The following is an 11,919-nucleotide window of genomic DNA, read 5'->3' as shown; positions in this document are numbered from 1 at the left end:
ACTACATACCAGAAAAAAGAAAACTCATTATTTCAAAAGAAGCAGGAAAAAAACCCATTATTTAAGAATTCAATATCCATTCATGATAAAAATTCTTAGTAAACTAGGAACAGAAAGGAGTTTTCGTAATCCGTTAGAGCGTTCTTGAAAAACCTACAGCAAATAGTATAATTAATAGTGAAATATAAAAAGCTTTCTTCCTGAGCTAGGAAGTGAGACAAAGATGCCTGCTATTACTGCTTCTACTCAGTGTTGTACTGGAAGTCCTAGCAGATGTAAGTCTTAGCAGCTGTAGTAAACACCTAGAACTGGAAGAGGCAGGGAAGAATCCTCTCCTAGAGCTTTCAGAGGGAGCACAGCCCTGCCCACACCTTGATTTCAGACTTCTAGACTCCAGAGCTGTGAGAGGATAAATTTCTGTTGTTTTAAGCTACTTAGTTTGTGGTGATTTCTTATGGCCACTGTAGAATACTAAAACAGTTTAGTGAAGATGTCCAGAAATCAGAACTGCTGGGGAGAGTGTGAATTAGAACACCCACTTTGGAGAACAGTTAGGTAGTATCTACTCAAGCTGAACATATGCCTGTCTTATGACTCAGCAGTTCCACTTTTAGGTGCCATATGTTTACCATGGCAGCATTGTTGGCATGAGCCCTGAACTAGAAACTACCCAAATGTCCGTCAACAATAGAATGGATAAATTGCATGTTTATAAAATGAAAATTATTTAACAATGAGGACGAACTATTGCTATATGCAACGTTGTGAATGACTCTCTCAAAAATAATGAAAGAAGCCAGACACTCAACAGAGTATTACTAAGTATATACTTTAGGATTCATTTTTTTTTTTTTTTGGAGATTGGCACCTGAGCTAACAACTGTTGCCAATCTTTTTTTTTTCCTGCTTTTTCTCCCCAAGTCCCCCAGTACATAGTTGTATATTTTAGTTGTGGGTCCTTTTAGTTGTGGCATGTGGGATGCTGCCTCAGCACAGCTTGATAAGTGGTGCCATGTCCGCACCCAGGATCCGAACCAGCAAAACCCTGGGCTGCCGAAGCGGAGCACACGAACTCAACCACTCGGCCACAGGCTGGCCCCAGGATTCAAATTTTATAAAATTCTGGAAGAGGTAAAACTAACCTTTGGATACAGGATAATGACAAATTTTAAGCAAGGGTAGTGATTGGGTGGAGGCATGAAAGGACTTCTGCTAGCTAATCTTCGCTTTTTTAATCTAGGTGCTGGTTACATGTGTTTGCTTTGTTAAAATTCATCAGTTGTGATTTGCACAAATTTCTAGAGGTATTTATATTTACATTTTATTTTTATTTTTTACTTTTATTTTTTTGGAGGAAAGTTAGCCCTGAGCTAACATTTGCCACCAATCCTCCTCTTTTTGCTGAGGAGGACTGGCCCTGAGCTAACATCCATGCCCATCTGCCTCTACTTTATATGTGCGACACCTGCCACAGCATGGCTTGACAAGTGGTGCGTAGCTCTGCGCCCGGGATCCAAACTGGCGAACCCCAGGCCGCTGAAGCAGAACATGTGAACTTAACCACTGCGCCACCAGGCCGGCCCCAGAGAGGTATTTACATTTAATAGTAAGCTTAAAAAAAAAAAGACTAAATGTCTTAACTTACTGGGACTTTTTCACCCTTGACATCTTGTAGGCTTCTCCCAAGTAGCTGCTGGTCCACCATCCTAATGTGGGATTCATCCACAAAGGACACATATTTTAATGTCTAGGAAAATAAAGTTAAAAGCTTACCCATTTTTGTATAGAATTATCAAGAATTGCATATCGGAACATATCTAAAGGCAGCTGTTACTCCAATTTACCAAATGACAAACTGTTAAACAAGCTAATCAAAACCTCTTGCTAATCAAGAATGAATGATTTTGAGTCTAAAGGTAAATCCGAAATGGAACCCTAAGCACTTTGTTGGTAGACTCAGAGTATCCACAGCTTACTGCCTAACAGTTTTAGGTCCCCCAGGAGCTATGTAAAATTCCTATATTGTGTTTCCTCAATTTCAGTTATTCTAGATTGAACATCTCCAGAAAGTTATATTATTGCAACTTAAATTATTTACATTTTCATTAAATTTCATCCCATCTTGGGCCATGAAATGGTGATTATTTTTAGTTGCAAAGATGAACTTTTATTTTAAATTGCAAATACGTGTACGACGAACAATGAATTGTGCATTCAGCTGCTAGAAAAGGACAGTAATGTTCTTGTATGAGGAAAAGACAAAGAAGCCCTCTTTGTTGTTTTTAAGTACTAGAGATTTCTCTTTGATTGAGGGAAATCATGGAAACAAGTGCAGAGGACCTGCTTAGGAAAGTCCAAATTAATCGAATCAAAGCCATACAGATGAGCTAAAATTTCCTTTGACTAATCCTGCCTCCTAGACTCCTTTCCAGAAGCAATCACTCGTATCACTTTTGTGTATATCCAATAGCTCTTTGTATACATATATTACCCCCCATACACACATATATGTGTGTGCATGTGTGCATATAATACATGTAAAAAATGTATAGAATATAAAAATATAGAATATATGTGTATATATACACATATATAATATACATGTAGAAAATACATGGAATTAATTTATATGTGCAGTTGTTTTTTAACCTATAAATCATACCATATATATTGGTCTAGAGTTTTCTTTTTTTCCTCTTGACCAATATCTTGGATATCTGCTCCTCCAGTACCCATAACATAGTAGTTGGGAATATGGATTCTGAACCAGCCTGCCTAAATTGGAATTTCAGCTCTGCCACTTCCTAGCTGTATGATGACTTTGGGCAAATTATTTAACTTCCTTGTACCTCAATTTCCTCATCTATAGAATGAGGTAATAGTAACACCTACCTATAATGCTGCTAATAATCACATAATCACATAAACCTATCAATAGAGTTGTTGTGAAAATTCAATGAGTTAATGTATACAAAGTGCTTCAAGTGCTATATAAACCTTTGCTATTTTTATTATCTACCTCATTCTTTTAAACTGGCGGCTGGCATTCCTTACTCTGGGTTTATCATAGTTTATTTCACCATTTACCTATTGGACATTTGGGTAGGCGCTCTTTCTTCCCTCTTACAAACAGTGCTGTGATGGGCGTCTTGTACACATGTGCCACTTGAGTACCCATGTGGATGTTTCTCTAGGGCAGGTATGGAGAAGTGGAAATGCCAGGCTGTAAAGTATGCCCTGTTTAAATGTTATTAGATACTGCCAAATTGTTGTCTAAAGTCATTATACTATCTGGTTTTTGGCTGTATCAATTTAATAAGTCTGTCAAAATTGAACATAAAAGTTTGTTTTCCCTATATCTTCCTCTCTATTCTTGTTTCTATTCTTCCGTAAGGCCAAAGAATTCGTCTGAGAGATGGTAGATTGGAGTCCAGAAACTTGTCTACCATGGGATTACACTTGTGGTTTTGGCCTTGTTTTTGCACATTTCTCAGTGATCTAGCAGACTCTCTGGGTGTTTTGACGGCCTGTAGACACCTTGAGCCTTACCGGCTTTGGCTCCACAATGGACTCACACTTCTTCCTGTAGTAGTATTCATTGACTGAGCAGGGTTCGCAGTACTTGCAACAGGGATAAATACTGGATCGACAGAATTTACTCGAGTAAGTGTTGATGAGAAAGTCGATGAACAAGGTGGCCTGGGAAAAACCCAGACAAGTGCCATGTTAGTGGAACTTCTTTTTGCCAAATTGTTTTCATCAAGCGTGGGAAAGAGAATCCCTTACCAAACCAAAGTAGGAGAGAGTTGAGCCGACGAACACGATCAGCTGGATAATGTCAAATTTTCCTCCCTAAAAACAGAATGGGAAAGGTTACTCAGCTGAAATTCAGAGCAATGCTCTTTTGCTCTAACATGTAATTGTTGGTTCAGGCAGAGGAGGGAGCCCAGTGCCATGACTTTGATAGATGCATGTAAGGTGTTCACACAGCAACAGACACTGTGGAGACTGGAAATACGACTCCCACTCGTCCTGTTTGTGCCTTGGATGTGCTTGAAAACACGAGTGTTTTAAACAAAGAAGCACTGGAACACACACATTCGGAGGAGAACCCTTGAAGGTTTGTTGTTATTCCACTCAAGGTGAGGGTTTCAGACAAGCTTTCCCTAAAGTGAGTTGAGATTACTTTGGAAGCAGAGGGCTGGAATGTCTGCACAAATTCTTCCCTTAGGTGTCCTTGTGGTTTTTATTCTCAATGGTCTTTCTATCCTTGCAGCTTATCTCATTGACTCTTGTGCTGCTTATCACCATGTTACATAAGTAATACCTGTTGGACAAGGTGGTGTGGGCGTCTATTGATTTTTGCATGCCCAGCATCCCCTCCTTCTTTCTTCTGGAGACAGCACCCAAGTTTTCCTTTGGAGCACCATCTCTATCCATACTCAGTCTATGTAGTTTGAGGGTGAGGGGCTGGTCCAGGGCTGGTCCAAGACCAGCCATTGGGAGTACGGCATGACCTTGATCACAGTGATTAGTTCAGCACTGGGCATGTGGCCCAGATTGGGCCAATCAAAGCTAATGACATCTGCCTGAGGCCTTTGCTGAAACTTCCAGCAGAGATGTTCTCTTTTCACTGAGGTTGCTAAACTGGTGAGATATAAGGAGCTACCTGACACCACCATGTAGAGATGGCCAACTGAGAATGAAACCAAAACAGAGGAGAACAGATGGAAAAGATGGAGGGAGGCAGATTCCTGATGATGTTGTTTGAACATCTGGATCCAGTCATGCCTGAAGCCTGAAAATTGCCCCTGGGTTTTTCAGCTATATGAATTAAAAAAGAAAAGACTTTTCTTCTTAAGCCAATTTAAGTTGGATTCTGTTACTTACAACCTATTTTTCAGAGGGATTTCGTCATCCTTTTTTTCCCCAAACATCAGAGTATTTTTAAAGTTGAGTATTGGATTTTTTTCCCAGTCCCATTCTTGTACTCCTCAGATGACTTATTCATGGACAGAACCCCCAAGGACATTTCTTCTCCCTTTCTTATCCTACATACAAGATGCACAATGCCAGCTAACAACTGTGACCAAAACACTCACCCCTTGAGGCGCTACAGCAGTAATTAGGACACAGTCAGAGGAGTAGAGGTGCCAGTGGCTGGGAGAAGAGACTTACGGTGCCAAAAACCAGGATGTCAAAACGGATCCCAAAGACTTTTATCAGAGTCCGTTTTTCAACATTGTTTTCCTTATAGTACTTGGCATATCTGTAGGAGGAAAAGGATCCGTATTTATAAAGCTCTATCTGAAAGTGCTGTTACTTTATGAAAAGAGAAACCAAAACAGCAGCCGATCTAGTCTTCCTTGTCCGTCTTCTAATTCTGCTGTGGTTCGCAGAGGCAAGAACACAATCCAAACCCATGAATTACTCTCTCTGCCTGCCTGGAACTGAAGCACCACTTTCCCACGTCATCTCCTCTACTGCCACCAACACCGAGCGATGGAAAATCTGCTTTTCATTTAAGATTGAAATGAACAATTTTTAACCAATACAGGATTAACGACAAGCAGAGACATTTTTAAAAATAGCTTCAAGCAATCCGATTATTCCTTAAGAGGGAAAAATAGATTTGGCTTCTAGGACAAATGGAGGGGAGGTGAATCTTAGATTCCAATTATTGGATTGGGGACAGATACTCCTCAGCAATCTGTTCTCATTGTATTTTCTTAGATTCTGTATTTGTCTATTTGGCATCTGTTATCACAGGACCAAACTAACAGCCAAAGTTGTTTGCAGCCCCCCTGTGATCCAGCTTTTGTCAGTGTGTAAAAATCATGTTACAAACCATCCAACCGATCCTGAGTCCGTATCCCCAGCCACCTCCTTTATCTAACTGTCACACAGCCAGCCAATATTTCCTCTGAGCTGAATCACGCAGGGCCCAGTGCCAAAGAGGCAGAGACCACCCTATAGCCCAGAGCCTGCCGACATTGCTCAAACTGACCAGTCCTAAGCTGTTTCCCCTGTCCTGCCTTGCCTGTCCCACAAAAAAACACAATAAAGGTTCTGAGCCATGCTTTTCTCTCTATCCTTCTACCTCCTGACCAAACCTAGTGCTTCTGCCTGTGGCCCTGTGTGGCGTGGCCTGCCCCCTCCTCTTAGGAATGTAAGTAATAAAATATTTTCAATGGCATTGACCTCTTCATGTCGTTGCTCAGTCACCTTTATAAATTAAGACTCAGGCACAAATCATAATCAGCCCAAATATGCGACTTTCACCAGGGCTGCAGTCAGGAAGGTGGTATGTTTTGCTTTTTATGAATAATTAGGAAGGTTTAAATAACATGTCTCAAGAAACTTTTAAATCTGTCCCTCCCTCTTACCGCCTTTTGGTGGTTGTTTTTAGGTAAGGGTATATATTTTCTTTCTGAGTTATTAATTCACAGTCTATTTATAGGTGTGAGGAAAGAAGAAAACAGAAGACAGACGCTCTGCCAGAATATACTATGGAACATCTGAAACTCTTTTTTAACTCTGAAAATCTGACGTTAGGATTGGTTAGATATTCTCAGGTGCTTCGATGCCTGTTTTTGGCCAGAGGGGTTTTGATTTCTTTGCAACTGATTGTTCTCATTTCATGACAGTTCCTTCTTCTGCTGCTCTATCGAATGATTTTTTTTTTTTTTGAGGAAGATTAGTCCTGAGCTGACTGCTGTCAATCCTCCTCTTCTTGCTGAGGAAGACTGGCCCTGAGCTAACATCCGTGCCCATCTTCCTCTACTCTTTTTTTATATGTGGGACGCCTACCACAGCATGGCTTGCTAAGCGGTGCCATGTCCGAACTGGTGAACCCTGGGGCCACCGAAGCAGATTTGTGAACTTAACTGCTGTGCCACCGGGCCGCCCTGGATTTCTTTCTTAATACCCAAAGCAAGCATGCATCCCCACTCCATGCCCTGGGGCTGGCGTTCTCTATGAAGCTGGTTTGCCTGGGAAGGTTAACATAGAGTAAATACTTGAGTTCCTGCTTTCAGGGTCTTGGTACAGTGGTTCTCAAAATGAGGGCAAGAATCACTTGGGAAGCTGTTCAAAAGGCAGTTTCTGGGCCTCAGCCCCAAAGGGTAGTTTCAGAAGCTCTGAAATGTTTCTAGGAATCTGTATCTCCAGGAAAGGTACTAGGTGTTTTTCTGCAGGTGGACAGTGGGCCACACTCTGAGAAACACCAGGCCCTGGACAAGGATGTTTTTGTACACTATAATGGGTTGAATAGTGGCCCCTAAAAGATACATCCAAGTGCCTAACCCCAGTACCTGTGAATGTGGCCTTATTTGCAAATAGAGTCTTTGCAGATGTAATTAAGGGTCTCAAGACAAGATCATCGTGGATTTAGGGTGGGCCTAAAAAAATCCAATGACTGGGGACCTTATAGAGAAAGGAGAGGGAGAGTTGAAAGAGAAACACAGAGGAGGAGGCCATATGAAGATGGAGGCAGATACTGCAGTGTTGCAGCCACAAGTTAAGGAATGCCTAGAGCCACCAGAAGCTGGAAGAGGCAGGGAAGAATCCTCCCCTAGAGCCTTTGGAGGGAGCATGTCCCTGTTGACACCTTGGTTTGGGGCTTCTGGCCTCCAGAACTGTGAGAGAATAAATTTTTATTGTTTTAAGCCACCAAATTTGTGGTAATTTGTTTTCGCAGCCTCAGGAAATGAATACACACATATACCCGTTCTGAACAAGATAAGTGCATCGGGCTTTCTGTGTGGGTCTGCCCTCCTTTACACGTGCTGTAAATAAACTGAATCGTATGTTCACTGAATAAGGACCTTTTGCCATGGATCTTTCGGTAAAGGATGAAATTTTGTAATGTGATCAACTTCTTCAATTCCTATGTTTTAGAAAGTTATATTTTCTCATATAGCTATTATAACCTGTAATTTCCTTCTCTTTTGTGCAGCTATTTGAAAATAACTTGTCCAGTTACCCATCAGATTTCAACAATTTATTTTTGGCCAAAGATTTCTTATGGTGCTCATTACAGACAACAAATGATCTAACACTTTGTTCTAAAAGAATATTAACATCATAACCACCTCAGTTCTTCAGAAAGCTCAGATCTCTCCAAGAGCCAATGTTCTTAGGCTTAGCTGAACAACTCGAAGGGGGTTTGCTAATGTCTGGTTGGTACATTGCCCTGCATGCTTCTGCTGCTGGCTAAAAAAACAACCTGCAAGGGCAGTCAGGGGACCACTGATCTGGTCCTCTCTTCTTGCTAATGGCCGTGAACTTATTCAGCAGAGCAGCAGGGGATGATCTAAAAGTTCCCTAAACTAGGAGCTGGTTTCAGGGCCCTGGATGAAACTCCAGTGATACAAGAGGCAAAAAGCCTCTTGTGTTTTGATCTCAGCCAGCTTTTTGTCAAGGATTTCAAACTCAAATGCCTACAGGGGCCAGGCAGATAGCACAAATGAGTGATTTGAGCCAGGTATAAGACAGTAAGGAGTGGTGAGGACAGTGGCAAACCAAAAAACACATAACTTTTCTTTTTTCTTTTTGCTGAGAAAGATTCGCCCTGAGCTAACAACTGTTGCCAGTCTTCTTCTTTTTTTCTTTTATGTGAGCCACCCCCACAGCATGGCCACTAACAGATCAGTGGTGTAGGTCCACACCCAGGAACCAAACCTAGGCCACCGAAGCGGAGAATGCTCAACTTAACCACTAAGCCACTGGGGTTGGCCTGACATGTAACTTTTCTAAAGGGAACCACTGATGTTCAGCTCTAGCCGAGTGCTGCCATGTGAGATATGAACCCAGAGTTGTCACATGGCTTAATTTTTTTTCAAATAGTTTAACTTTTCAAGAAAAATAGAAGTCCAGATTTTTATGTAGAATGTCTCAACTTTCAAAACATTGTGTAGGCCCAAAACAAAAATAAAAATATAGTTGAAAGCTGCTTGCCAGTTTATGATGCTGCTTTAAATAAAATATAACTAGACCCAATTGCTTGAGCAGACCCCTCCAGAAGTCAGTAAGAATGCTAGCAGCAGGGTTAGGAAGCAGTCGATATATGTGTGTGCATACGTGCACTTTTACATGCATTCACATGCACAGATTAAGTAGACACATCATTTTATTCTGAATCGGCATGATGTGGGAACTCATCAGAAATGCAAATTCTCAGGCTCTACCTGGACCTACTGAATCAGACACTCTAGGGACTAGCCCAGCTACTTGTTCTTCACAAGCCCTCCAGGTGATTCTGATGCACACTCAAGTTTGAGAACTGCTGATCTAGAACCTCGATACTCAAAGTATCTGCATCACTCATTTCTGTTATAACCTGGCTGTAGAGACGAAATGTAGTCAGGTGAAGCATCTAAGAAGGAAGTACATTTGGGATGCTAGATGATGTAGTATAGACCACGCTTCTCAAACTTTAATGTGCACATGAATCTTCTAGGCATCTTAAAATGCGGGTTTTGATTCAGTAAATCTTGAGTGGGGCCTGAGATTCTGCATTATAACAGGCTCCCAGGTGAGGCCCATGGTGCTGGTAGTATTTTATTACATAAATATACCACAATTTATTTCTCCAATCATCTGTTGTTGGGCATTTGGATTTTTTCAGGATTTGGGCTCTGTGAACATTCATATACAAATCTTTGTGTGGACATTTTTTTCTTTCTTTACCGAAGAGTGGGATTTCTGGACTATAGGGTAGATATATGTTTAACTTTATAAGAAACTTCCCAACAGTTCTCTAATGCAGTTGTACCATTTTACACTTCCACCGGAAATCAGGAGAGTTCTAGTTGCTGTTCCTCTCTGCCAACATTTGGAATTGCCAGTCTTTTTTAATTTTAGCCATTCTGGTAGATAAATAGTTATATCTCATTGTGGCTTAAATTTGCATTTCCCAGATGACTAATGATGTTGACTTGTCGGAGTTTTTTATTTACTTATATTTTTGTCTTATATGTTATACTTGTAATATATTCATGTCCTACTAGGATATAGCTAAGTAGTAACTTTGTCTATCCTGTTTACCAATATATAGCCAATTGGCACAACAATATTTTTTCTTCATTATATATTTGATGAATGAATGAATGAGGGATGCCAATATCAGTTTCCTACTGGCTTCATAGGCAAATTGTATAGCCATTATTCTAGGGATATCCCTGGCAACTCTTTCTGAAAGGGGAACAGCATATGCCTACTTTGTGTCTGGAACCAGGGTGCAGAATGCCCATAACCACAGTCACAGAAACCTGCCTGGCTCCCACAGGCAACGATAGGTCATGGAGACTGTGTGGTAAGCCTCAAACTGAAGGGCCAGGTTAATGTTGGGACAGAGTTGTAGGAAAAGGCAGAAAAAATGATCCAGACGTAGGAGGTAATGTGGAAACTAGATCAGGATGGCACAGGACCACCAGCAGGCAACAAGAGCAGAGGAGTAAACCGTGCAGAGGTCAAAACAAGAGTAGATCAACAGCACAAAACCAGCCCCAGCCAGCTTAAGAATGGAAATGAACCAAGATTCTAGTAAGTTTGTAGGGTTGAAGTCCAGAAGCCAAAAGCATACACGACGCACTACAAAGAACTTTAAAAGTCAAGACTGCAGTGTGGCCCAAGGGATCAAGAGTCTGTAAGCTGTTCTTACTAAACGGACTTCCAATCAAAATGGCAGCCTAAGCCAGTACAGGAAGCCCCACCACCTCCACTACCACCCCCAACTGCATACGTCTAGAAATCTAAGATAAAATTTTTTTTTAAGTCGTATCAATATATTAGTGAGCTCAGAACAGGGAAGAGCGTATTCTAGGTGCTAGAGATGAGTGGTGAGTGGGGGCTGAAGCCATGTGACCCCTAGGAGTACTCAAGCCAGATCTGTATCTGAGGAGTTGGAGTCTTACACTTCTAGGGAAGGGAGCTGAGGCTGCAGAAGCCCTTTATCGCGAGTGAGCTGGGGTGGGATAGTTTTAGCAGAGTGAAATAATCCAGCACCCAGAAATTAAACCAAAAACTGGTTCATAATGGATAGATGTCATACAGACCCAGCAGGCTACAAAATTACATAATCATCCCAGAGGAATATCTCCATATCCCGTGGCACACACAGAGCTTTGCACAAGATCATTCCTGATGAAGCCCACCAACAAAGCCTCACAAGGAGAAATTCCATCCAAGTTACTGCAGATAACAGGTCAGTGTGAAAGGAGTTATACTTCTACTGTATAACTTGTACATATATGGACAAAAGAAGTAGGATCCATATGGTAAGAATGGAATTCATTCAAACAACTATAGATGGCCTTGAAAAAGAACTGACTATAAATCCAAGAAATGAAAAATAGAGCCATAGAAATTTCCTTTTAAACCTGAAAGCATATGGTAAAATGATCATAACCTTTGATCCAATAATTCTGCTTCTACAAATTTATCATAAGGAAATAATTCCAACAAAGATTTATGTACAGAGATGTACGCTGCAGAGTTATTTATAGTAGAAAAACTGGAAACACCCCAAATGTCCAAGAATGGAGGGATGGGTGAGAAAATCATGAGATGGAGGGGAAAGGGTGTGAGTGTTGGGCACAGAGGGACCTAGGTTAGGAGTATGGAGCTTCTTGGGCAAATCATGTCACCTTTCTCAGCTCTCCCCTGGAACACTAGTATCTTCCTTCCAGGGTCATTGTGAGGTGTAGAGGTGATGACTAGAATGCCTGGTTTATAGAAGTCCCTCCCTAATCTGTAGCTATTGTTAGCATTACACTCACACAAGGGGATCATTAATGTGACGGTCACAAAGAATTCTGAGTGACCAGGGCATGAAAAAAACCTCACAGAATACCAAATTGTAAGTGTGATATGGTCTCATGTAAACCTCAGGAAAGAATTGGTTAGGCAAAGGAAAAT

At 41.2% G+C, this 11,919-nt stretch overlaps 2 protein-coding genes across 5 annotated transcripts in view; one reads left to right on the top strand and one right to left on the bottom strand.

The window, feature by feature from the left end:
* The window catches only part of IFT81 (intraflagellar transport 81), a 185,944-nt gene that overhangs the window by 26,447 nt on the left and 147,578 nt on the right, over nt 1–11,919 (top strand). The window lies entirely within an intron of this gene.
* P2RX7 (purinergic receptor P2X 7) overlaps nt 1–11,919 on the bottom strand; it is a 45,297-nt gene that overhangs the window by 4,633 nt on the left and 28,745 nt on the right. The window contains exons 9-12 of the mRNA XM_008508271.2: nt 5,179–5,269; nt 3,787–3,852; nt 3,550–3,699; nt 1,646–1,747 (exon numbers count right to left, since the gene is read on the bottom strand). Coding sequence (XP_008506493.2) covers nt 1,646–1,747; nt 3,550–3,699; nt 3,787–3,852; nt 5,179–5,269 — 409 coding nt within the window. The remainder of the gene's footprint in view (nt 1–1,645; nt 1,748–3,549; nt 3,700–3,786; nt 3,853–5,178; nt 5,270–11,919) is intronic.

The sequence above is a fragment of the Equus przewalskii genome, chromosome 7, assembly GCF_037783145.1.
Source record: "Equus przewalskii isolate Varuska chromosome 7, EquPr2, whole genome shotgun sequence".
Taxonomy (NCBI): Eukaryota; Metazoa; Chordata; class Mammalia; order Perissodactyla; family Equidae; genus Equus; species Equus przewalskii.
The sequence above is the reverse complement of the archived record's forward strand: the minus strand, read 5'-3'. Positions and strand labels throughout refer to the sequence as shown.